The sequence below is a fragment of the Pezoporus occidentalis genome, unplaced genomic scaffold, assembly GCF_034315485.1.
Source record: "Pezoporus occidentalis ecotype Australia unplaced genomic scaffold, CSIRO_AGI_Poc_V1 ctg36, whole genome shotgun sequence".
Lineage (NCBI taxonomy): Eukaryota > Metazoa > Chordata > Aves > Psittaciformes > Psittacidae > Pezoporus > Pezoporus occidentalis.
This window is the reverse complement of record NW_026915591.1, coordinates 3,745,350-3,772,203: the sequence shown is the minus strand read 5'-3', so window position 1 is coordinate 3,772,203 and position 26,854 is coordinate 3,745,350. Positions and strand designations below refer to the sequence as shown.

The window sequence follows — 26,854 nt, the reverse complement described above, 5'->3', positions numbered from 1 at the left end:
GGGCTGCTCCCTGGCCTGGCGACGCCGGCCAGCAGCGGTCCGCGGCTGTCGCCATCGGAAGTGAGGTCGGGGTGGAGGGCGGGGCCCGGGCCGGAAGCGAGTGGGGCCGGGCTGCGGGGCGGAGGGGAGTCGGGGACCACGGGAGGGGCGCCGTGCAGGTGGGTGTATGGGGCGCCGGGCAGCCCGGGTCACGGCAACGCCGGGGGTCGTGGCCGCCCGCTGGGACGGGCTGAGTGTAGGGCGGGCTGGCTGGGCAACCCGGGGCGGGGCCGGGCCGGGCCGGGCCGGGTTGGTTGTTCGTGGGGCGGCCGGGACCGGTGTTTGTGTGAGCCCTTGGCCGCGGGTAGGGGCGCGGTCCCTGACTCCTCCCGCGGCCGGAGCGGGAGAGAGGTGGGCGGGTGAAGGGGAGCTACGGCAGTGAGACTGCATGGGGCGCCGGTGACGCCGAGCGGTGCTGTGCAGGGTCCCAACCCCTCAGCCCCGCCGCCACAGGGCCTCGCGGCCTGTGTGGGAGCCGGCGGGGTAGCCGCTCGCCTGGCCCGGGTCCCCACGCCGGGTCGGCCGGGGCTGTGCTCAGGGCCGAGGCAAGGCTGAGGACGAGCTCCGAGGGGCGCTCGGTGTCCCCAGGAAAGCAGTGGCTGCTGCTCACTGGAGGGAGAAGGCAGGGGTTAACCTTGCCGCACCTGTGGGTACTTGTCTGCTCTTCTCTCAGCAGAGGATCGTTGTAGAGCTTCTTCTTGTGTTACTACAGCCTTTTAGGCAAAATAATGTATAGAAAGCTATAGCTGTAAATAAATCCTGGGTTTTTTTTGTACTAAAGAGAGCCAAAGGAAGCAAGGAAGAACTTTTCCAGGCAGGCTGTTTTATTTTTAACAACTTTATTAGGAAAAATAATGCTTTGGTGAGCCCCTTTTCTAGTAAAACAAGTAAAAAATTATGCCTCTTTAGGCAGAGTTGATTTCTAGATGTCATTCTTTCATAGTTAAATTGAGTGTTCATTTGTTGAAAAAAAAAAGGAAAATAAAGCTGTTTGTCCTGAATCCATGTTCTGAGCTCTGAAGTTTTCAAAGGGGATTATTTTAACAAACCATAAATATTGAGGCCTGGTAGACACTGTCATTCAGGCTATGCTGTAATTTTTCTGTCGGTTTTCTCCCTGTCTTCAGTTTCTCTCTGTTACTCTGAGTGGTTCTGGTCATTTTGTGGTGGTTTTCTTTACCAGGCTTTACCTAGGGTTTCATGGGTTGATGGTTTTGATTTTTGGTGGTGTGCTTTGGTTTTGTTTTTTCCTCCCCTCTCCTATAATTTTAATTAAACTAGAATTTTGACATGCTGGTATGTGGAAAATCTCATTTAGATATTCCGCATTTGGATAAAAATACCTAACTTTTTCCTGAGTGGTGACCCTGTCACTGAGAATTTTTACCAGTGGCAGCCTTAAGTCAACATTGTTTATATTCTGTAGCCCAGTCAAAGAATTAGTGCAAAAACTTTAAAAACAGCACACTGCCTATTTATTTCCATCTAATCTTACATTTCATTATATTGTAAGTTAGATGTGCTTTATTTTCAATTACAAATGTAGAAGAGAGCCATTCTAGTGAAAATTGTTTTCAAACAGTTTGCATGCTCCCACTAGACTGGTTAAATTGGTGTTTCTTCCTAATGGCTCTTTAGTGCAAACTACATCCCTGTTGAAGTTAGTAAGTGCTATGCACTAGTCTTGTAAGATAAGCATTTATTTGCAAGTAGAGAACTGGCTTCTGTATTTTACCATGTATGAAAATAGATGTCACTCCCTCTTCATGGTGCTGTCTTCCAGCACTTGAGGCTTGCTGATACCAAAGCTGAGAAGCCTTACATTGTGGTGTCCTCCCTTGTATGAGGTTTTGAGATCACTCCATACATTAGTTAAGTATACTAAACCAGCAGAAAAATATTCTTGTTTTCTTTTCCTGGATTTGTTTTCTTCCATTTTGTAAATAAAATGTAATTTTATTTATCAGTCCTCTGCTGTAGTAGAGGACTGATACGTGCTGGAGTTGGCACAAGGAGCACAAGTTGCTGCCTGGGATGGAAGTGGGGACCGGCATTCCATCCTTGAGGCAGTGGTTTATTCACTTTCCTGTGTTTTGTGTAATAACCAAGCCAGTGATTTATCTAGGCTTGCTCATTGTTTCTTCAAATTAACATGTTTTTGTTTTTTAACTTGGGTAGCTACATCACCCTGCTTCCTCTTCCCTCTATACTGCTTTCTTCTCCTTTGTTAGGGAGCACATAGTTTATTCATGTTTGCATAGGAAAATGTTAGCATGTGACTTTTTTTGTAGAGGAATGTATAAAGCTGTTACAAGCATATGGGGTAAGTAATGGATTTAAACTTAAAAAGGGGAAGTTCACGTTAGATATAAGGAAGAAGTTCTTTGCTGTGAGGGTGGTGAGAGGCTGGCACAGGTTGCCTGAAGAAGTGGTAAGTGCTCTATCCCTGGCAGTGTTCAAGGCCAGGGTGGACACAGCCTTGGGTGACATGGTCTAGCATGAGGCGCCCCTGCCCATGGCAGAGGGGCTGGAACTAGATGAACTTAAAGTCCCTTCCAGCCCAAACCATTCAAACAATCTATGATTCTATTTGTGCGTTTATTGATAGAGAATTTAGCTGATAGCGAAAACTTAACACTAGGAGAAATAAATGAACATTACTTCTTGAGGCTCAGCTCAGTTCTCCGTAGATTGCTCTTGGGGCATTACATTAAAGTGTTAAAGATACATCCAGTTTTTAAAGGATCAAGTGTAACTCAGTCGTCTGTGCTTGAAGATTCCCCTTGGGCTTATCAGCAATCCAAAACCAAACAACTTGGAGCAATTGTACTCCGTGGAGATAGAAACATGAAAGAGCTCCGACACTAAGCATGCAGTGCTTCTTATTTATTGCACAAAAATGAATGGAAAACTGGTTTGAATTACTAGTTTATTGCTGGGTTACTTCTGTGGCTGATGAACTAATTTAGAAACACTTAGACACTTTTATGCTGGAAAATCCATATTGCCACTCCTTAGTAGATGTGATACAGTTGTGATGGTGTAGATGGAAAATCGTCTTTGCTCTATGTGAACTGTAAAAATTGGGGTAGGGAGGGAATAGAGAACCTGGTCATATAACAACAAAGACTTTCACACATCTTTTTCCTTTCAGCATCTCAAGAGGGAAGATCTGTTTTGTGCATAAATAACTGATTTCCAGAGGACAGAACCAATGACAGAACTATCTGCGCATTTACCCCAGTTTCAGCATGGGCAACTGACAGAAAACTTCCCTGATAACCACCTCAGCAACACTGTATGTAAGAATTTTATTACCTGATAGCAGTTAAATCAGCATGAGTAATGAGTGCGGATGAACATACAGTTCAGAATGCTAGAAATCTCTCTGGGAGTAGTTGTCTCTCATCTGGACTGTTGTGGTGATAAGCTGATGAAAGAAATATCCTGTAAAGTATCATCTAATGTTCCAAATTAATTTTTATATACAGATAAGACTTCCTCAGTTTAAAGTGGTGTTAGAATGTCCAAGCCCTCAAGAAAAAAAAAGAAAATGGGATGAGTGGGATGCTCCCGTGTCAAACATTGACCTTTAGTGGATTTAGTGAACTCTTGTTCTAGCCTGGCTGTGATCTGCTCAATTCATAGGTTTCCCAGTTCATTTTAGTCTAGGTAGAACTGGAAGCCTGGGTTTTGTTACTGTTGCTGGAGTACTGCTGTGCAGGAAGAGCAGCACTGTCTTGTCTGTGAATAATTGTTAAGGTGCTTTCAGAGTTCTTGAGGGTTTTGTGGGAAGGGGGAACTCAAACCATAAACTTTCATAAGATTGCTTTGAAAGATTTGTTGCTCAAACTGTACCCATTGTACCACATGTGTTTTGGTAAAAAAAAGTTTAGATTATCTGATTGGGTGTGGTCCTCAGGCTCTTGGATTTGTCATGCTCAGCTCTTTGTTCTTTTATAGCTCTTAAATATCAGGTTTCCCTGTGACACAGAAATGCTCTTGTAAGGCTGGGCCCCTTGTAGCCATACTTATGGCAGTGATTCAAGAGAATATTTTGATCCCTGCTCTAACTCTTCTACACAATCCAGGATTTTGAAAAGTCCTTTGTTTTATCCCAAATGGGCAACCCGGTATATCAGTAAAAATAAAAAAAAACAGACACCTGAAAAGTTATTTTTAAATCAAAAAGTCAGTCTGACTAAAACCTTACTGTTTGTAAGAAACTGTAAATAAAAATAGGGAAGTGGAAGCTTTCCTACTAAGTGCTTTGTGAGGGAATGAAAAAGGCTTATTTTCCTCTTGGACAGGTGAGAGATTAACTTTTATTGAACGCTTCTGCCAGATAAAAAGGCAGAGCTCAGTCATAAGCTGTGGGCTCACCATCCTTACAGATGCACACAATCTTACGGGAGCAAGGTGATGCTCCTTCCTAGCAATGGGGGGCAGATAGTTCTATTTCCTTTTCACTAACAGATTGTATTTATGAATTACTACTACTACTTGTGGTGCTTTTTTTCCATGTTTTAAGTGTAACTCTAGGTGTGGTTTCAATATATAGTTGTAATGGGTTTTCTCACCTACACACATCTGCTTTGTTTTTGTGGAACATATAAAAGTGCTTTTCTGCTTAAGGGTATCCAGCTTCTGTGGCTAACAGAGTGTGAATGAACACTAAGTACTATAATTTGCCATCTCTTCTTCCAGTCACACCCCAAGAGTTCAGAAGAGTCTTCAGTATGTGTCATTGTATCATGACCTTTAAATTTAAATGGCGTATGTGAGAACTAGCAAGGTTTGTGCCCACTGTCAGGCAAAGTGGTCTGCTCCTTATGTATGAATCTGGATTTAATAAATAAAAACTCTTATCGAATATGCTAGGTCTTTATCTCTTGGTTCAGGGGCATTGCTCTGGGTTTGCTATTAACTATTTTACTGATAGGAAAAAACCACATTAACACTTTGCTTTTGATACTGTTTATTCACCTGAAAGCACATAGTTCATAACTTAATTTGCTTACAGTGTTACAACAGGTGTTACTGACTTTTTAGCTTCAGAATTTTCACTTTTAACAATGTCTGAGGAAAGCGAAGAGTCTGTTCCTTTGCTTCCACTTCAGCAAGAGTCCATGGCTTCTGCTCTGTTTAATACTGATCAGGTAGGATATGAGTGCACTTTGTTATTTTAAGCAGTGGGGCACACGCATGTCACGTTTACACTTTAGTAGCCTGAAAGGACAACTTTTTTCCTAGTTTTAACAGCAAATGAGAGGATAACTCTTACAACTCTTTTGATGCTGGTCTGCTTGTCATGCACTGTGTATTAGTATGTAAAGACATTTTGTGGTCGCATCTTTGTTATTAACTAGTGAAGGGAATAAAATGGCACATACTTGTCCGATTTCTTCAATTTTTCTCTTTCTGTTTGAGTTTGCAGTTTTTTGTAGTGGTGTGCTAGTTAATCAGGCAATTCTTTTGGCTCTTTCTGTGTTGGTGCTTTGCAAAGCTGTGGATTTTTTTTCCACTTTTACATTTTTATGCCTGAGATAGCGGTAATGGCTTCCTTGTGCTGGGCTGCTATTACAGCAGAAAAAGAGCAACACATTCTGCAAGTGTGCAGAAACCTAAATACTAGGTCTGCTTTGCTTGTGAAGTGTTCCAAGGCTCTTATAATCTCCAACATAGTATTACTTATGATCATTTCAGGCAGATTATTTAGGCAAACGGGTTTATTGTTATTTTAGGCTGAGAGAAATGGAGTAGGTTACTGTCAAAGTGAAAAAATGTTACATTTCAGCTATAATCTATACAGAAGGAGGTTCAGTTGCAGCCAGCATGTCAGAATAATTAAACATGATCTCTTTGCATTCTTCCATATTGCTGTTTCTATCTGATTTTCAATAATTATATGTGAGGACTTTACACAAAATTCCATGTGATTTATAACGAATCATTTAATAAGAAATAATATTGAACAGAATATCCTTAATGATACTAAATTCAAATTAAGGTTAAAAAATCTGTTTGCCTGCTAATTGTTTAGCTAAGAGAATTTTAGACTTTTTTTCTTCCCCTTATATTCAGGTTCTTTTTTGAAAAAATAAAGCAAACCTTCTGTGAGGACAGTTCTTGAAACCCTGCTTAGCCTTGATCCTGAGGATACCACAGAAAAGGAGTAAATAGGGAAAGTGTTTGGTGTGTATTGTTACTTAGTGATGTTTTGTAAAAGCAAATTTTTCATGAGGTGGAGAAGTTGTAAAGCTTCCACAAAGGTTTTAGCAGTGTCAGTGTTTGCAGTTCAAAGTCCAGGCACTTGTACTCCTTAATCACTTAAGTGCTTTTGAAAACCCCTGTGTGAGTTCCTGAGCGTAGACTTGACATCTGATCTTTCTGGATGGTGGGGCTGGGAAAATCCTTTATAAAGAATCTCTGAAATAATTATTGATTTATCAAAAACCCGCAGTGAATTAATGAGGTATAACTCAGCAGTTATGGTTGTAAATGCTGTTAAGAACAGGTAATGAGACTTTAACATTGTATGTATAAGGAAAAAATTAGTTGTGTAAGCAGAAATTCATTAGGTTATTTTCAATGCCCTATCTCATGTCTAGAGCAATTTTACTTAATGAGTGGTAGTTCATCCTTCAGTTTGTTGTACATTTTAATCTAAAGCTGCTTTAGTGCACTTAGTCAAACTGTTTGAAGTAATTCTGAAGAAATCAGATTAATTTTGTAAGGGGTCAAAAATCTGTATGTAAGTTCTCCTACGTTAAAGCTCTTGAGCGGAAGAAATAGAAATGGTACAGCATTGGCTGTGGACAGTAATGCAGTAAAAAAAAAAGTAGTCTTACTACTGCGTTTTGGGGCTTGTTTAGAGTGACCGGTAAACATAAAATGGTTTTGTTTCTTTGTAGTCCAGAACAGGTGAAACATAGGTTACTCTCCTGTTGTGTTCTCTGTATATGCACACTGTATATAAAAGGCTGAATGTCCCCTGCTGATGGGGCTTCTTGCAGAGGGTCAAAAGGTATGAGACACCAGGAGGAGTGCAGACCCCATCATCTACTTGTAGGTGTTATTTCCAGTCTGTTTTTGCTTGTGGTTAACCTTAATTCTGTTGAAAGTTTACCTCTGTCCTTGTGTTCAAATTATACCCTTGGTGTTTTATATAGCAACATCAGGAAAGCTAGGAGACTCTTTTGTATTTGTTAACAGGAGTGGTGGAATTTCTTCAGTGCCAGTAAAAGGTTGTGTCAATAGTATCCTTGGGAAAGGAGAGAAAGAATCTGCAAGCTTAGCTCATCATGCTAAATCTCTAGATCAAATCTCAGTACAAAGGCTGAGAATTACCTGAGTTTGATAACCATTTCTGTGTTATTCTTCTCCCTAAAAATGTGGGAACACAGTGCCTCTTGAAACTCCATTTTAATATATTCTAGTTGGTATATGGTAGTGGGAGTAATGTGGTAAAGACAGGAATTTTCTTGGGATTTTCATGGAATTAGGTCCATAAATATGTCATTTCTAGGAACAGATATAGTTAATTCTTGTGAAGCTGAGAGTAATCTTCTATCATGTACCCTTGTATGAACTGTAGTTTGGACCAAGGGGGAAAAGCTGTCAGTCTTTATTCAGTTTTAAAGGAAAGGGGATGTAGCTGTTAGATGCAGCCAGCCTACTTTCAGCTTTTGTTTCTAACATCACACTGTGCTCCCATTCTTTTGATAACTATGTGATGCAGTTAATTACTACTGTTTAAGTCCTTGCTGAGCCAAGTGTTCCTGACATTAAATATTACCTTACATGTATTCCTTTTGCTTCATGTACAGGAGTATAATTGTGGATAGTTGCTGAGGAGACTTTTTTGTGTGTTGCAGAATGACAGTTGTGAGAGACATCGCCATGATAATAGTGAGCGCAGAAGAAATGACAATCCTGACTCTGAGACCAATGGGCAGCCACAAAACATTCAGCAAGTGGTGGAACAAGAAGAAGAAGAAGATGAGGAGCTGACGCTGAAATATGGCGCAAAACATGTGATTATGTTATTTGTACCTGTCACACTTTGCATGGTGGTCGTTGTTGCAACCATCAAGTCTGTCAGCTTTTACACACGCAAGGATGGACAGCTGTATGTATCATTTTCCCCCCTATCTTTTTAATGGACTAACTTAGAAAATTTTCCATAATCTCCATTTCTTTGTGAGTCTAATTCAAGCAGGGAACTCCATCTTGCCTCCCTTTCTCTTTCACCAGCCCAAAGACTGTTTTGTTGTATTCCATCCAGAAACCAGACTCTTTGTGGTACTATCGACATTTGTTTTCTGTCTGGTGGCCAGTCAGGTTAATGTGGTTGTTATTACATGATTCAAATCCTAGTTCTCATTTTAAGACTTCATCATGCCCTGTGGCATTTAGAGAATAAACTGAAACCTGAGTCAAAGCCATTTCAGTTGTACTCTGCTACAATACAAACCTTTTGGAAAAGGAAGAAGCTACTCATTTAAATGAAGTAACAGATATGCCAAGTTCTGATTTTATCTATGCTGTTTGATAAATAAATAAATTCAAATGGAAGAGGAAAACAGCTTTTGAGGTTCACTTCAGTTGCATCTATAGATTTTTTTCTGGCAGGTTTGCTGTATAGAAAATGGCTTTTGTTTTGTTTTTTTGGGGGGTGGGGGGGAGGTGTTTGTTGGTTTGCTTTTCGGTTTTGTGGTTTGTTTTTTTTTTTTTTGTAAAATAGTCATGTTGTCAAAAAAAGGCAATTTCAGTGAAAGCTAATTTGAGAGAAAGGAATAAAGGAAGAGCACTGAACCTGTCACAACCTGCAGCAAATCAGTCTAAATATTCCATTGTGAAAACATCCAGACAAAATGGTTCAAAGTGTGTTTGCCTTTGAAATGTTTGTATAACATAAGCATGTTGTAAAATGCTTCAATAAAACACAAAGGTCTTTCTCTCCATCAAAGTTTTTAATCAAGGAATTATTTTTCTTTAGATTTTTATTTATGGTAAGTGTTCTCACCCACCAGTGAAGTGTTTTCCCCAGTATCTTGTATTTTTTTAAGACAGTTGAGCCCATTCTTTGGTTTGTTGAAACCACTGGGGGATCCTTTCACTGCAAATCCAGTAGATGGTGTGCTCATAAAAGTCTAGCTGCAGTAATAGTCTAATGAGTCATAGCATGTGAGTAATTTTATCAGGCAACATTGTGGTCTGTTTTTTTGATTGTTTTACAAAATACAAAATAGTAATAATCTAAGAATGTAGGAAAAGCAAGTCTTCTACGGATTTTTTAATTAAATTTTGCCTAATATGATACTATGCCTTTCAAATTTTGCCCAAGTAGGACATAGGTGTTGCTCTTACAGCTCTGAATTGAAAGATCAGTGCAATTTCAGTTGATGTATGCCTCATGTATCAGAAACATCTGCATTCAGTGGCATTTCAGTTGACTCTTTGTTGTTGTAGCATCTACACTCCTTTCACAGAAGAGACAGAGACAGTAGGACAGAGAGCCCTGAATTCAATTCTCAACGCAGCTATCATGATCAGTGTTATCATTGTCATGACCATACTCCTGGTTGTGCTTTACAAATACAGGTGCTACAAGGTGAGTATAAATATATCTGACCTGAGTAATTGTTCTATTTTTTTAGTACAGATTATTGAGAATGGAACAAAGTGAAGGATGTTATCAAGGATGAGTGAGCAAGTGTAGCAGAATTGGTGATTCGGTTTACTGTTACAGTTTTTGTGGCTACTGTTCCTCTGAGGCAGCAGGAGACATAGGCCCAGTGCTAAATCTGCTGGCTCTTTTGTCAGTTAGAATTGGGGTACCATTGCTTCCTATTGCTGTGAGATACCCATGTACTGAAATCTTCCTGCAGTCAAGAACTTACGAAGTACAGACCTGGTCCTACCATTTGAAATCTGTTCAGGACCTCAGGGCCTTTGCTCCTCCCCTCTCCCAGCCCTACCCCAGTACAGAAGTCTCCAAACAGTGTGATGTGTGCATGGCTGTACATGCCAGACAATATCCTAATAGCAAACACAGAGACACTAAGGCTCTTTTGTAAAAGACTTCAATCATATGATGTAATCTAGGCAAGTCCAGGCTGAGCATAAATAAATTGCCTGGGAGGAGTTGTTTGTGAAAATTCCTGGTTGCCTTTTGGTTTTGATGACCAAATTGACAAGGCTTGGCCTAATAAAACTTCCAAGTATGCAGCCAGAACCTTGAACCTGTTTCATGATTGTAAAACATAGTGGAATCCATGCACTGGCCCAAAGCTTTGCTTCACTTTATTTTATCGCCAAGAGGGAAAAATGGTTTTGGTCTTTATGGTTGTAGGTGAAACCCCTTTTCAAAGTATCTGTGAAGTGACTGGGGAAATTATTTTTGCCTGAATCTGCATACAGCTTGGAATGTGGTGGTGTTTTTTTTTTTTTAGGTATAGACTTTTGTTTTATCACATTGTGGTGTTAAATCTGGACTGACAAAGTTTTCTTTTTAAATTGCCAATTGTGTTCATTCTAATGAAGTCAAATAACTGATGTACTTCAGCTAGGTTCCTTAGCACCCAGTGGGTTCTCCTTAGGTGCTGAAGGTATCAACTATTTTTTACGAAGCTTTTCACATTTCTGGCTTCCTTCTTGACCTTACAAAGTACTGCACATTCTTCTTACAAAAATAATTGCTGTAGTAAAAAAATTGTAATGATCAGACAACAGAAATTTTCTGTAGTTGTTTTATGCTAATTAAAAGAAATATGACTTATTTTTATAATTGCTAACAGTGTATTTCTATGCTGCTATACGAGAATGCTGTAAAATGTAGTTACATGTCCATCTGAATGTATTTTGCATGCAGTATGTAGTCTAGATTATGGGGAATGGAATTTACAATGAAAGAACATTATGCCTCCGGCTGGGAGTAATAACGTGCTTATTTTTCATAAGATTTTTATCTGAAAACTCCTTTGAAGAAAGGAAATACTGTCACAGCTTTACTGCTGTTAGTTTCCTATGTTTCTTCTGTATGTGATAAGTTAAGCATGGTCCTCATTCTAGCTCCTACATCTAATCACAGCATCTTCGAAGATGATTCTATTTGACTAACTTTTCTTATACTGTTTTTTATTATTCTCTGCATGTGTCATTGTTTTAGCCAGATCTGGCTGCTGTAGCTCATTTTAATTCTCTGCATTCTGCCATCAAAGTCAACTCTGTACCAGCAATCAATTAGCATCGAAGCTGTTGTCAAATGAAGAATTAAGATTATTTGATTAGTAGGCAACAGACCTGCCATGGTATCCTGCTTGGAAAACATTGGCCAAAAGTTGGAAGAAGCACTCTGGCAAAATCACTTGTATGAAAAGAGGCTGGTGATCTGAAAAATGCTATAGCAACTGAGAGACATACTGAGAATAAAACAAACTTCTGTGTATAAAATGCCCACTTATGACAAGTCTTGAAACTACCTTTAGTACTGCTGACAATAGTTATGCAAAGTGCGTGCAAACTGCCTTGGTACTAATGGCCTTGGGGTTTGATATTATTAATGTTTTATTCTTTAGTAGAATGAAATGGTAGTATTCACTTTAATTTCTTAAGTGGTAAAAAAGTTTAAGAGCTTATACTACAAATATAATAAATACACCTAGAAGTCATGTTGTTGTTAAAGGAAAAAAGTGGTTTCAACTGATTTTACAGAGGATTAAAATTCCTCTTTTTATGTCACTACCTAGATATATAGATAGCTTTACAAGCTATTTGAAAGTTGGATTCCGTTTCAGGTATCTTTCAGTCTTCAGCTTTAGTACATTTTCTTCCCTCCCCACTAGCTCTGAGTTGACAGTTTGACTGATTGAGACAGATACTTTGGCAGTTTTCCTGCAGCATCTTTACAGGCACCATGCTTATTATGTGTGGGAAATGAAGTCTTTTAGAGACTGTACTAGGAAATATGGAAAGCCAGTCTGTTGGATTAGCAAGTTAACTGACAAGTTTTATTAGGCTGAAGGTTGAATTTGAACCTGTTTTGAAAGACTGCGAGGGATGAGAATGAATATTTCAAAAATCCCTGGGAATTTAAAAAATGCTTATGAAAAATTTAGTATTAAGCTGAATGTTCTAAATTACCACCTAATAGCTAGATTATTAATTTGCTGGCAAGTCCTGTTTACCTCACGTAAACATGATTCCTTCAGTCTGTGCACATGTGCTTTACATCTAACTTTTGCAAAATACTTTAAAAACTATACCATAAGATACATTCTACTACACATCTTTCAGAAGAGAAAAAGATAACACAGTTTCTAAACACTTGCTGAATACTTCAATCTGGTGAACATATATAGCTAATTTTCCACTAAGCATGTCTAATTCAAGCAGGATTTCTTATGCAGTTTGAATTTCTAGAGTACTACTTCTGAGTGGTTTTGTACTTGCAGTGTTGGGTCTGGTTTTATATGCAAGATTCTGTGCTTGGAATTTGACAAATATGTTTCATTCTCAATTTAGAGATTACAAAAGCTACAGGTCTCTTAAATCTTAATTTTTAATTTTGCACAGTAATACACGTAAGTGCTATGCACTTTTGTCAGTGTGAAGTCTGCATGTCTGTCTTTTCCAGGGTTAAATCTATGCATGTTTCCACTGAGTGCAACCCTGAACTGTTTTTAGTTAAATTGCTGGGCATGTGTATCTGCTCTCATATCAGAATTAGGGATTGTCTGTAGATGATTGATATATATTCGTATGAGAATATAGAAATCCTTATATAGTTATTCATCAATGGCATGCTAATTCTGAATTTCAGCAGATAAGAACTGAAGGTTTTTCTATGTTCCAGCATTTAATTTTATAACTGTATTCTGAAAATGTTTTAAAATAAGATCAGGCTCTTTAACTCCACAAAAATGAACCATGTTTTCCATCTGTGTTAGTACTGGATACTTCTGCTATTAATGTCACTTGTCAAAATGGCCTAAAAAATATACAGACAGTAATTTTCACTGTATACCGCCTCTATCAAAAGATCACAAAGCACTTACAGTTCATAAGTGTAAATTGAAATACAGTAATGTGTGTAGGCTAAATATGAACCGTAGCAAAAACCAAGAGAGCTATCTTGAATATTAACTTTCTTGCTTAAATCAAAATGGAAAATAAAAGCATTATAAGTAGATACTAATTTAAAAAAACATATCTTAAAAAAATCTGTATTGATATCTTTTATACAGGTGATCCATGGCTGGCTTATAATTTCTTCTCTTTTGCTGCTTTTCTTTTTCTCATTCATCTACCTGGGGTAAGTGAACTAAAGCATTAATATGCTATTTTTAATGTCTCACTTTGTCTATTTATTTTAGAACTAGTCCTTGAATCTTAAGAATGCCAGTGAGTAAACTATTGTAATGAAATCTTTAGTTTTATATAGTTCCATAGAGTACACTTAAAAGAGAGATTTGTGGGTTTACAGTGCATCTGATACACAGAGGTTGTCCATCATGTGCATCACTAAAATAAGCTGTCTTCTACAGGGTAGCTTATTCTGTTAGCATATCTTCTGATAACTTTAATTTTTCATAGCCATATGACTCAAGAGTGGTTGTTTACTTTGTGGCTTTTGTGGTGGGCTGTATATGCAACGGCTGTTTGCATGTGAGTGTCAGAAAAGAATCAACTGAAAAGAACTGCCTCTCTCACCAAAATATGTTGTGTTTTTCTTTTCAAATTTGGAAGAGTGCCTTTATCCAGACATCAGGAAAAGTTGTTCATAATAGTTGGCATTTTCTAAAACAAGCAACCTGATCAGGGTTTGTAACTAGAGTTATGCCACAGAGCTATTACACTTCTGTGTATTTTTGTACCACTTGATGACAGGTACACTTCTTTTTGAAGAAGCTTGTTTAATTTGGACAATAAGGGGAGAAAGTGGTGTTCTTTCAGTCCCTTAATTTTTGCCAAAAGTGATCTGTGATGCCTTTTTTTGATCAGTATTTTCTCTAACCTTATTAACAACTTTTGAAATACAAAGCAAGGTCTGCTGCACAAGTGCAGTGCAGGCTAGGTGGAGGTGAGTTGAAAGTCTCACCTCCTTTGGGTTTGGGTTGGAGCTAGCACTTTTCCATGAATATGTGTGAGTAGAAAGACTAAAGGCTTTCCTTCTTCCTTCTGATGTTCAAAAATCATATGCGCAGTCAGAGTGACTGGTCATAGAATTACAGAATAGTTAGGGTTGGAAAGGACCTCAAGATCTTCTAGTTCCAACCCCCCTGCCTTGGGCAGGGACACCTCACACTAGGCCATATTGCTCAAGGCTCTGTCCAGCCTAGCTGTGTCCTTTCCTGTCAATTTTGGTTTTGTTTGAGAAGGAAATAAAACATTAATGATAATTTTCAGAAAAGTGAAAGAGTTGGTGTGAAACAAACACTGGTAAAACTACCCCTTTTGTCAAGAACAGGGAGATTCTAATTGAAGATTGAATTTTACATTTGTGCTAACATTGAATATGAAAATTTTAAATAACAGTATTATGAAACTTGCATCTGTAACCTGTTTACATTGTTTTGAGCAAATGTGGTCCATAGTATTTTCTTTTATTTCTTTTTTAGTGAGGTTTTTAAGACATATAACGTTGCCATGGACTACATTACGGTGGCACTCATGATCTGGAACTTCGGTGTTGTGGGAATGATTTGTATTCATTGGAAGGGTCCACTCCGGCTCCAGCAGGCATATCTCATTATGATAAGTGCTCTCATGGCTTTGGTGTTCATTAAGTACCTTCCTGAATGGACTGCATGGCTTATCCTGGCTGTCATTTCAGTGTATGGTAAGGTCTGGGGCAAGGCACAGTAACAGGTATTATGGTGGGAATCTCTTCTACTCCCTGACTTTCCTGTTTGTCTGATTAGACCTTTAAAAAGATAAAGGGGGGGGGGGGGGGGGGGGGGAGTAGGAGGGTGTTGGTGTCGTCCATGGCAGATAAGGCGATTACAAAACTTCAGAAATAAGATCATGATCTAAACTGAGATTGGTCCCCCACAGCTAAGGGCTTTGTGTGACTGTGTGGTGCCATCTTCCTTCATGTTTTCTGAACTTTCTAGATTCTCTGGGGAGAATTGAACTAATTCAAGAAAGGAGGAGATACGAGACTTATGTTGCCATTTTGATCTCTTCTATGAAGGTGGAGAGTTTTTAGCTTCTCATTTTATCCAAGAATTTTTGGAAACTATTTTATGTTCAGAATTTAGGAGCTTGTTGTTTGTGTATAGTCCCATACAGGTATAAATCTGCGTAACCTACAAATTGCTCAAATTTGTGGACATAAACAACACCCTGATCCATGTCTAGTAATGTAATGAGAAGGAAGCAAGGAGTGATTAAAGACAGTTTTAATTGCTCAAAGTCATTTTACATTTAGAAGAACATGGTTGTGAGATTTGTTTCTTTGACTTTTTTATATAAAAAGAAAATTCACTTGAATTACCGCATATTAGACTTTTTCAGAATGATGACTGATGCGTAGATGTAGTTTTTTCATAAAGCTTTAGAGGGCAGTGGACACTTGGTAAGAAGATCACTCTATATCCCAAATACTAATTTAGTTCCCAGGCAAGACTAAAATCCAGTTACTTAGGCATAATTAAAACATTACAGCCATGAAGATGTGCTCATAACTTGATTTTGTTTTGGAAGCATGTAAGTGTGATGAATGTGTACTCTGAAAGTCACTGACGGTGATAAAGACTGAGAATGTGTCCAGCTGTAGAAGTGTAGGGTTTAATAAGATTGTATTAGCTCTGATAGGTCAGTGTACTCCCTAGGTGTGCTCTCCTTTCAGAGGAAGAAAAAATGTCCCTTGTGTGTATGCTCATGGATCATAAGGCACAGAAAGAAAACCTTCCCATTCCCCATTCCAGCTTCCACCCTTCTTGTGACTGGAACAAATCTGAGTATTCCAAGCATTCAGCCTTCCTACAGTGATTGCAAAACAGAATTACTCTTTTGGACATATTCAATAATGTGGTTATTTTGAGTATAGGGGAAGGCAAGTTTCAAAGCCTGTGATCCCACACTGTGAGTGCCAGATTTTGTTTCAAATCAATTTAAAGACATACAGTGAGTAGAGAATTGCAAGTGGTAGTAGCAAGGTTAATATGTAAGTGTTACAGATTTCTGTCCAAATATGCAAGACAAGGGAAAGGTAGCTGAGGTTGTTTGTGGAGTTGCAAATTTCATTAACAAGCCGTTGACATTCAGCTGAGAAAACACATGGAGCATCTGATAGATCAGTTTTTCTTAATGCTGTGCTTTGATCTGTGCTTTGATGAGTAACTTGTTTCAGTTACAGTCATAGAGTTAATTTACAAAACAGTTATCCTGTTTTGGAAATTATTGATTTTTTTTTTCAGTTAATTTTTATTTGTTCACCCAGTTTCATACACTGTCCCATGAACAAGAATTGAGAGAAGCAACAAAAAGCTGCTGTCTTTTTATTATGCTAAAGATGCTTGAACACTTCTCAAATGTACGCAAACAGAGCATTTTTCTGCAATGCATAATAAACCTGGGTTTTTTCCTTTTCGTGTGCACATTCACTTTTTTATCTGTAAGTGGGAATGAATATACAGGCATGCCTACTTAGAGGTTATGTGAGCCTCACTTACCTGTTGTCTTAAAATTTATTCTGGCATTAAACTTGGTTTAGGAAAAGCTTTGATAATAGAAAGCAAGATTGGGTATTTCCAAGATGTTAGTTGAGAGCAAATAATTCACAAAAGTTAGTATTCAATTTACAAGACAACATACAGATACAAAAAAATGTGATGTCCTCACTTAAGATAATATGCAATAGTAAATGTAAGTAGTCTGCAGTGATGCAAGATCTGTTCACTCTTCCTTTCAGACTTGGTTGCTGTCCTATGTCCTAAAGGTCCTCTTCGCATGCTAGTTGAAACGGCTCAAGAGAGAAATGAAACTCTCTTCCCAGCACTTATTTACTCCTGTAAGTACATTTCTCACTCAGCTGAAGTGATTTGCTCATTTTTCTGTATTTTAGCATGGTGCTTGTCAGCTGGAATTTTTAGTCTGGTCATTGGGGCCTCAGTTTTCCTTTCATTGTTGCTTCAAAAGTGTGGAACATCTTCTGGCTGAGATCTCCTGAAATAAAACCCAGCATACTTTGTTACAAAACATATGAACAGGAAAAATGGTAATACACCTTGTCTTGGCCAAAGAATTGTGTCATTAAGCTGTGAATTAAGCCTATGCAAAAGGAGTTATTTTTTTTCAGAAAATATTTATGAGCTTTAAGAACTTAAACAATCTTTGTGCTACTGGAAGGACAGGGAGAAATTGCCAGGAGGAGATTCGTTTATAGAACTGTTTTCTCCAGGGCTTGTCTTTTTCCATACATTGTTTCTCCCCTGCAGTTGTGAAAAATAAGCCACAGAATGCGGTTTGCTGTCATCACCTGTGTAATTAGTACATAGTTCCACTGTTTCTGAAGTTCCACATCAGAACATTTTAGTTTGTACAACCAACTGTTGCTAGCTCTAGTGTTTCGGATAAATGGTGAAATAGGTTAATGGTCAGTCAGTATGCTACTGGTGCTCCAGAAAGGCCTGTGTTTGGAAGCAGGAATTGTGCTGTAGAAGGGCTACGTCAGGGACAAGGTTACAGAGAATGGTGAGGGTTTTCTTCATCTGTCACTCTTGCTGTGTTTTACTGATACTACTCACAGTTGCCTGTTCTGTTTTGTGGGAGGAGAGGCTAATGCTAAGAAACCACAAACCTGAATTAAAATACACTATTTAAGTGTGACAGCATTTCATTACCTCTAGATTGGAAAGTTCTTTGTGATGGTGGGGGCAAAGAACTATTAAATTTGATGCAGATAACTGCCTCTGAATTGAGGTACCTCAGTACCAGTCTTAATAGACCTTTTTACTTGCAGAGAAAATAACTGATCAGTGGAAAAAAGTAACGAATTTGTTGATTCAGATTTTCAGAGTGGGCCTCCTCATATGTAGAAGTATTTTCTCTGGCAACAGCTGTTGCCATTTTTTCAACATCTAGCAGAAATAAGACTTTTATTCTCCAAATTCTCTAAATGCATGTTGTATCTGGTACTGGCTGTGTTCCGGGTATTACTGTGCTTTAATGAGAGTGAAATTGCCTGTTGCAAAAGATAGATGTATCAAAAAAAAAAAAAAAAGAAAATGAATGGATTGATGCCATTATCTGATTAGCTGTGCTGGTGTGGGTTTTATTTTTTTGTTGTTTAATAGCAACAATGATATGGTTGGTTAACATGGCTGAGGAAGATCCAGAAGCCCAACGGAAAGCTTCCAAAAATGCTACTTACGATAAACAAGGTGAGTTTTACTTTGGCAGGCCTTCATTGTTGTCATTTTATTGAAATACATGTTTATGGATATTTGGGGGTTAGCTTTTTAAGTGTTCTGACTGCTGTGGAAGAGTGAAATGATGAATCTGTCAAGACCTCAAAAATGACTTGCTTATTGTGTGGTTAACGTATTTGTTTTTCTGGGATCCAGGATGGTCGTGGTGAAATGACTGTCAATAGGCAGTCAATAGCTTGTCAAATTGGGATGATACAGCATAATGCTAACTGTATTAAGCAGAAATGTGTCTAGGCCTCCTGGCTATGCAGCTAGTGTTTAAAAACATGGTTTACTTGTTTACATGTATTAGTAAAGAAGAGTAGAGTTTCTGAATTTAACATACTTGAAAGAGTGTTATGTATCTGTAACTTTCAGCAATATTTTCTACTTTACTGGAAAATTACACAGTGTTGATTAAAGAAGTTAATAAAAGATGAGAGTTTATACCTTAAACTGCGATCTTTAAATTAGGTCACCACAGAACTTCCACTCTGTTATTTCGAAGTACTCCTGAATACTAGGACCTGAGTTTAGCATATAGATACTGTGACTGCAGAGTGCACTTTGACTCCTGATTGTTTAAATAAGTGAGAATGTGTTGTAATGGTGTTCACCAATGTTAAATGTTGCTAAATATTATGAAATACCTCTTTTTTCCTCATTCATTTATGTTCTTACATGTGGAGAAATTGTCATATTTTAGAAGGCACTTTTTTGAAGGTGATCTTAAATGCTTTTCTTCCTTTGAGCTCCGGCAAACCAGACTCGGAATGAAGATGCTGAAGCAGATGATGGTGGATTTAGTCAGGAATGGCAGCAACAAAGGGACAATAGAATAGGACCCATTGAATCAACACCTGAATCTCGTGCTGCTGTTCAGGCTCTACCCAGTAACTCTCAAACAAGTGAAGACCCTGAAGAACGTGAGTATGAAGTACTGTGCCCAGAAGACTTAGTAAATCTGAAGCTAGTTAGTCTTGGGTATTCCGGCTGCACAGATAGAGTATGCTATGAGCTAATAGCATCAACGAAGAACTGCTCTTGCTCATGATCAGTACTGACATGCCTTATAGAAATAGATGGAGTTGCTTTTTGGTAGCTGCAGGAGTGAGTAGTATTGGCCAAATTGCTCTTCAGTTTGGTACACAGACGTAAAACTCGAAAAACACAAGCTCCTTTTAGACCATTATACAGTCAGTTGCATTAGCTTCTTTTCCACGCGGTGTTCTGCTGTATATCATCTCTTGGATTTTAGGCCCTGTAAAAGCAGTCATTAACATCTTTTGCCTCAAGATTAAACTACTGTAATCCACTCTGTAGAAAGCAATGTTTAAAACCTAATTGGAGACTGAAATGAATGCAGAATGCCAAGAGCTTGCTTATTTTTCTCCAGCCTCTTCCTGATTGATCATCTCTGGAGAGCATATGACATTGATACTCAGAGATCTGTTTTAACAGGCTTGTGATTTCCATTTGCAGTTTAACTGCTATTAAGATTTGCAAAGCTCTTAATAAATGAGGGTCTACCTGTCTGATAAACTGCTCTCCCCATGTGATGCTCTGTATGATACAGGTGCAACTACTTCCTCTGATTCTCAGGTACTCCTTTGTTTCTAAAATTGTTCTTAAAGTGGAAGTCTATTTTTCATTTATTTTGTCCCCAAAATTCCGAATTCAGAGTGTGTTACAAATCCATTTTAATTTATAGAGCTTAGAAAAATAACATGAAAATGCAAAAAATTTGCGATTTGGGCTATTTTAGTTAGTTAAGTAGTTAACTAAAACTCTCTTCTGGTCAGACTAATGATTTTCTCCCTCCTGTATTCCTAAAGCGAATAGTAATGACAGATGTGCAGCGATCCAGAGTTGTTAGCCAGCATTAGCTTACTAGAAATTTGGAGCAGCTCATTAGAAATTTGGAGAGTTCACTTGTGTGGAAGGACTTGCCTTTGCTTATTGTTCTGTCACACTGAAAAAGCAAGCATCAAAGTTTTGTGTCAGCAGTTTTGAGGTTGCCTTGTTTTTCCTCTGTCTTCTTCCCCAGCCCCCTTCTTTTTTTCCATTGTTTTTTCCCCAATGATAATCAGGCATACACCTCTTTTTGATAATTTAAGTTCTTAGAACTAAAATGAGTTTTGTGCTGGACAGTAATCGGGTAACAAAGTAAACAATAGGCCAAATGAAAACAGCTGGTGACCCAAGGTTGGCCTCTCTGACTTAGTATCTTGGATTAGAAGCTCAAAGTGTACTGGTGTTCAGGAAATCTTCATTACTTTGTTTGCAGAAATAATTGAGTGTTGTGTTCCCAGAGTTGTTGCTAAGGTTGGTGATTACTGTTTAAAAGACTAAGGCATTAACTCATAAGTTTTCCTAGACCTCACATCTTAGACTAAGTATCTTGGGTTTTTGCCTTTGTGATGTGCTCTGTAATCACACACAAGTGCTTTTTAGAGCTACCTTAGTAAGAATTCTGTAGGAAAACTGGGAGGGCAGTGGAACATTTTGCTGGCAAATAAAACATCATCTGCAAAGGGCTTTTTTGTATTCTCCCTCAGACATCTTAAAGAAATTGTACTTGAGTATTCTGTTGAATATGCTATGACAACCAGAAGTGGACATTCCCTGAACAAATATTATTACAAACATATATTTGTATATATTGCATCTGTATGTACAGGGGACTAGGAACATAGAAAAATTCTGATTATATGTTTGAGTGGTATAATGTTCCTAAGACGTCTTGTTTCACAAGACTTTTTATCACTTGATTCAGGAGTAATGCTAGTTTTGAAAAGAAAATGTTCTTGCTAACAAGTCTAGTTAAAACATACTGTAAATCTGTATTCTCTGACACTTACTGATGCTTAATATTAGTAGATTGTCTGGTATTTAATGCTGCTATATATTCACTTTTGCAGGAGGAGTAAAGCTAGGTTTAGGAGACTTCATTTTCTACAGTGTTCTTGTCGGCAAAGCCTCCGCAACAGCAAGCGGGGATTGGAATACAACTTTAGCCTGTTTTGTAGCCATATTAATTGTGAGTATGATGTAATATTATAATAGGCATAGTTTCTATTGTTCGTCAGAGGCAAAGTCATAACTACTGCTATTTTTTATTTGGAATTCATTTATCTGGTGACCAGATGAATGAGGAAAACTGATGAGGACTTTAGCTGTCATCTTTGCTGGCTGTACATCTGTCACTTAAGCCTTTAGTTTAAGAAGACATGAGCTGTATCTTGTATTTCTGTGAGAATAATGTTTGCATATATATAATCTTTTGCTTGTCAGAGTTCCCTAATTTCTCCCTATGTTTTTTGTTTTGTTTTTTTTTTTCCTCTCAGGGTCTGTGCCTTACACTTCTGCTTCTTGCCATCTTTAAGAAGGCCTTACCAGCTCTTCCAATCTCCATAACCTTTGGGCTTGTTTTTTACTTTGCTACAGATAACTTGGTGCAGCCCTTTATGGACCAGCTAGCATTCCATCAGTTTTATATCTAGCACATTTGATGCTGGTATGGATATTTGTAGCAAATCTTCAGGAGGAAAAATGTTTTTCCTTCAGTTCTCAAGTGAGACTGAAGTTTAATACTCAAGATTCCAAGCCTGAATCATTACAACTTCCTCCAGTGGCGTGGGTTTTTGTTGGTTTGGTTGTTATTTTTCCTGAGACGACTGCTGCACTGAGCACCATAAGAGCTTTTTCTGTGTGAAAATGACTTCTTCCTGATAGCCGGTCTAAACCGGGTGCTATTATATCAGAAGTAATCTGATACATGTATTTATCTCTGGTGAGGACCACCGCTGTGAGAGTTGCTAATGCTTCCACCAGCAATGTGATCTCTTACCACAGGTTGATTATTTTCACAGCATTAAGGGTGCTCAGGACTTCCTTGATGTTAACAGAGGAAGCTGACAAATCACAAGGAACTTGTCCCTGTAACTGCTTAAAGAGAAAAAAAAAAACCAATTCAGACTTCTTCGGCAGAGATTTTTTGACAGTGGAGTCTTTGTGTAATGAGAAGATACTTTGCAGCAATTTGACAAAGGTAGAAGGGACTGTCATTCTAAGAGTGTTCCACCACTTCATAGCCTCTGTGCCTGAGCATGCTTTGTTCATTAAATATAAAAGCTTTTTTTTTCCCACACTGGAACGAGACCCTCTTCTCAGTTTTAATACTTTGAATCCTCAAGCATGGAGTGCACGTTCTGTACACGTGCTCCAGTTTATGTAGCTACTTAGACTTGGACTGAATTATTTGGCATTAGTAGTTCATAAGGTCCTAATTTGGATCTTAGGTTCTAGAAGGTCAATAAACTACATTAAAAAGCAATTTCAGGACCTACTCTCTGTGCTCTTGCAGATCATTTTACTAGAACACTATTTCAAACCCTGTGTTTGAGAATGGTCACTAACAGCATGGACTGCATTGTTGGTATATGTTCCTTCTATTGAAATTCTTGTAAGTACACATCTGCAGCAATCCCAGATGGAGTTTAGCTCGCCGGATCTAGAGGCCAAAGTGCTATTAGTAGCACTTCTAATGCTTCATTTAAATTTTTCCTTGTCAAAAATGTGGTTTACAGTTCAGTTGACCTGAAATATTGGTCAGTCAACCCTCTAGCACCTCAGGCTGGGCAGGGTTGGTTTTCTGGTTGGTTTTTTGTTTTCATGCAGTATCTTTATTGGTGAGGATACTTAAGTTGAGACGTTAATTAGTGTTACTGATAAGCGAAATTTGTGACCACCTTCACTTTACTTACCTTTCCTGTGAGGAACCTGGAAAAATGAAATACAACTCAGTCACTGAAAAGAAGACAGAAGATTTTGAACTTCTTATGAGAAAAAGAATTGATTCAAACCTTAAAACTACTAAACTCTGTTTTCTTCTTCATTTGAAAGAAATAATTTCTAAATAATTGCTTGGAAATGAGTCTTGTGCAAGATAAAGTTGATTTTGCCGTAGGCTCTTACTCTGTACAAGTAATTTATTTTCTGAGGGAAGCATAGGGAGTGGGTACTGTTGATGGGCATTCCATTTTACTTTCATCTTGATACTGGAGTCCCTGCCAAGTAGAAAAACTGTCAAAATCCTGACAAGTTCCTGTTACCTTTTTTTAGGACTTTGTTTCAGTGCCTGTAGATTCAAAGGACTGAGACACCACAGATGCTCACCAACCATTGCCCAAATAAGGGAAGAAAGGCTATGATGTAATAATTTGCTTTAAAACCAGGAGAGGTTTACTTTGATTGTCCTTGGAAACATCTGTCTCTTCTAGTATGACTTGCTAACTACAGTGTTAGCATCTGCGTTCTCATAAAATATATTGCCTTGTCTCCTCTAAAGTACTTTCATTCATTATCACTTTGTTTATTTCACCCATGAGATAAATAAATAAATTTCATTTTAGTCAACATGCCTTCAGGAAGGGCAAGTCATGCCTGACAAATCTGATGGCCTTCTATGATGGGCCTACAGGACTGGTGGATAAGGGGAGGACAATTGACATCATCTACCTTGACTTTTACAAGGTATTTGACACTGTCCCACATGGCATCCTTGCCTAAATTAGAGACATGGGTTTGACCTGATGGATAAGGAATTGGCTTGATGGTCACACTCGGAGAGGTGTGGTCAATGGCTGGATGTCAAAGTGGAGATCAGTTGATGAGTGGCATTCCTCAGGGGTTGGCATTGGGACCCTGGGGTTGGAAGTACTCTTTAAGGTTCATTCCAACACAAACCATTCTGTTGTTCTATGATCTCATTTGTGTGCTGATTTGTTATGGGTAGCATTATTAAAACAACCATATCAAAATTGCTTACACTGACTTTTCAAGTCAGACTTGCTTGTGTTTTCTAGCTTAAATCACTGTTCTGTTTTTGAAGCCTGACCCTAAAACAAGTTGTCTGTTTTGTTTTCTGTTTTTTTTACAAGACTTTTACATGGTTTTATACTATTGTAACTTGTCCCTTTCCTGAGCATTATATCTAAGAAAATTCTCTTGTGTGTTTTATTTGGCATCCTAACTATTGTTTTGTTGTGTAGAACAGGCTTGCTAAGAGTTGGCATCACTAGCATCAGTTTGCCTATCTGAGCCGACTCTCAGTCAAGGGTTGTTACTTAAATGCCCCAGTTATCTTTATTATTTGGGGTTTTGGCTTAAATATGCACCACGGGAGCACTATCTCTATGAAGAGTTGCTTTAGAATCTATAGAAATGCACAAAAGCCTTTCCATATACTTGAATGGGTGTTAGATGTACAACCCAAGGAAGAGCTCAGAATCTTCAAACGCTAAATTGCCTATATTCTGCCCCCCAGCACTGCATCTGCTATCCTGAAGTTCTAATTTCTGAGCTAGTGTGGACTTACAGTGGTGGAGGCTGTAAAATTTATATTCACAGAAACTGTTCAAGTTTATGTATTTGAATGTCAAATTCAGAAGGGAAACTGCTTTTCCAGCCCAGACCAATGTATGTTAAAATAAACTGCTTATTACCAAGTCTTACGTACACTTTCAGAAACCAGATGAAATTTTCTAGATTTGCCCTGTTATACCAAGTCATGGTAGCTTATGTTCCAAATGAGATCTTGCAACCAAAGATTATCTCAGTACTTGGGTCCATGATGTTCAGCTGAGAATAGTCTTTGTTTGCTTGTGGGTTGTAAGCTACATAAGCGTGAAGGTTGTGTCACTTTCCTCTCCTTTGTCTTAAAACACCAGTCTGAGATTGTGAACCATTTCAGCTTGGCTAGCTTGGTATAACTGAAGGACTTCAATGTGTAGTCTGCATTTTTGTGAGTTTTTGTTATTATTAAATTAGTATGTTAATGACAGCACATTAGACTGTAGCTCTGAAAGAACTATTGTGTAACCCTAGTAGCTAAATTAATCTCTTTTGTGCCCAGGCAGACTGACTGGTAGCTGGTGTGTGACTGTTCCAGTGTTCATACTTTGAAACTGGGTGTCATGATAGCTTTCTCTTCCCTTTCAGCTTACATCAGTGATTAGTCTCCTTTGGCTAAGCTTCAGATAAATAAATGAGGAAAAAATAATACTGAGTTACATACTTGCCTAAAACCTGGCCACTTTCATTTCTCCTGTTTTTTTCCTGTTGGGGGATTTAATCCAGAGCAAAAAAGAGAGAACCCTGGAAGCTGGTCTTCATAGAAATTTGTATGATGCTGTCGTATCTACATATGGCATATACATATGGTATAGTGCTATCTGTGGTGGCACTCAAATTCAAATGTCATCTGTGTGAGGTGAGATTTGCAGGTATGCATGTGATATTGCAACACATACAGAATAGTTCTGACTGGGCAGATGATGACTTCTTTGAGCCAAATAACCAAGGGCTGTGCTCCACTAAAAATGTACAAAGCAAACCGTAACTATTTCAGGCATAGGAGACTGGTGCTTCTTGGATATATAGATATGTATCTGTACCTGTAGCCATGTAGATATATATGTATTCTGGGCCTGTAAATGAGAAATGTTCTGCCGTTAGTGCAGTCAAGAGTTAAATTTGCAGAAGTACATTTTGGGTGGACGGTACTGTATGACAAAACTTCTCAAAATGCTTTATTTAAAAAGACATTACTTTTGGCAATGATGCTGTTGAAATGAGTTTAATAGACTGTGGAACATGTCTGCACTGTGATTGCATCTCGGTGGTAACTTGGTCATTGGGAACGCTGAAACATGAACTAGAATGGAATTCTACACTTGCTGTTTTCTTTTTTACGAACACTGGTTTGTACATAACCTGAATTGAATGTGAATGTTTTTTAAACACCTTTCGTGTTCTTGATAAGTTTTTGATAGATTATTGCAAATTTTACTGTGTTTGTCTTAATTATTAAAATAAAAGTTGCATGGATCCTGACTTATCTTGCCTTTACTATATTATTTTAAAGTCATCACTTAAAGCTGTTGGAGGCCTAAACACCATAGCTGTTTTGACTCAGCATTTGAGTGAGATTCTTGACTTAAGACACTTAGGTACCTGCTTTATTTCCCAGCGGCAGAGCTTCACGCCGATTTCTGTAGAAGTACTTTCTTCTGAAAGCTATTTTTTGTGTTCCATCTAAAGAGTGAGTCCAGGCTTGTTGTAGAGGCACCCATAAGGTATAATTAAGGCATGAGAAAACAGTATGCGATTATACTGAAACACCAGGTAACACAAAGATCGTTGTTACCGAGGAAAAATACATAGGATGCTCAGAATGAAAACATTTCACAAACAGCGGTATGTAGTGTGACTTTTCTAATTGTATTGATATGAAATTGGCAGCAAAGAGCTTTTCCCTAGGAGGACTTTTTGTCATTATTTTGGGGAAGTATTCACTGCAAAATTCAGATCTGTCTGAGTTAACTGACTGCTAT

At 38.3% G+C, this 26,854-nt stretch overlaps 1 protein-coding gene across 5 annotated transcripts; it reads left to right on the top strand.

Annotated features, from left to right (window-relative positions):
- Window positions 1-87: 87 nt before the first annotated feature.
- PSEN1 (presenilin 1) lies at window positions 88-26,354 on the top strand. Of its 5 annotated transcripts, none has more exons than XM_062630822.1 (12): window positions 88-158; window positions 3,194-3,337; window positions 5,160-5,198; window positions 7,917-8,170; window positions 9,514-9,655; window positions 13,290-13,357; window positions 14,664-14,884; window positions 16,961-17,059; window positions 18,345-18,431; window positions 19,211-19,384; window positions 21,380-21,498; window positions 23,583-26,354. In XM_062630822.1, exons 2-12 carry the CDS (start codon window positions 3,254-3,256, stop codon window positions 23,616-23,618), a joined length of 1,323 nt encoding a protein of 440 aa, XP_062486806.1. In that variant the 5' UTR covers window positions 88-158; window positions 3,194-3,253; the 3' UTR covers window positions 23,619-26,354. The 5 variants fall into 5 exon arrangements, with proteins under 5 accessions (XP_062486806.1, XP_062486802.1, XP_062486803.1 ...); XM_062630818.1 differs by having other exon boundaries at window positions 21,806-26,354; XM_062630819.1 differs by lacking the exon at window positions 5,160-5,198 and having other exon boundaries at window positions 21,806-26,354.
- Window positions 26,355-26,854: the final 500 nt, after the last annotated feature.

Coding starts and splice junctions, on each gene's coding strand:
- PSEN1 (XM_062630818.1), top strand. CDS start 3,254: ATGACAGAACTATCTGCGCATTTACCCCAGTTTCAGCATGGGCAACTG. Junction 8,171..9,513: donor ACACGCAAGGATGGACAGCT/GTATGTATCATT, acceptor TTGTTGTTGTAG/CATCTACACTCCTTTCACAG. Junction 18,432..19,210: donor TGCTACTTACGATAAACAAG/GTGAGTTTTACT, acceptor TCTTCCTTTGAG/CTCCGGCAAACCAGACTCGG.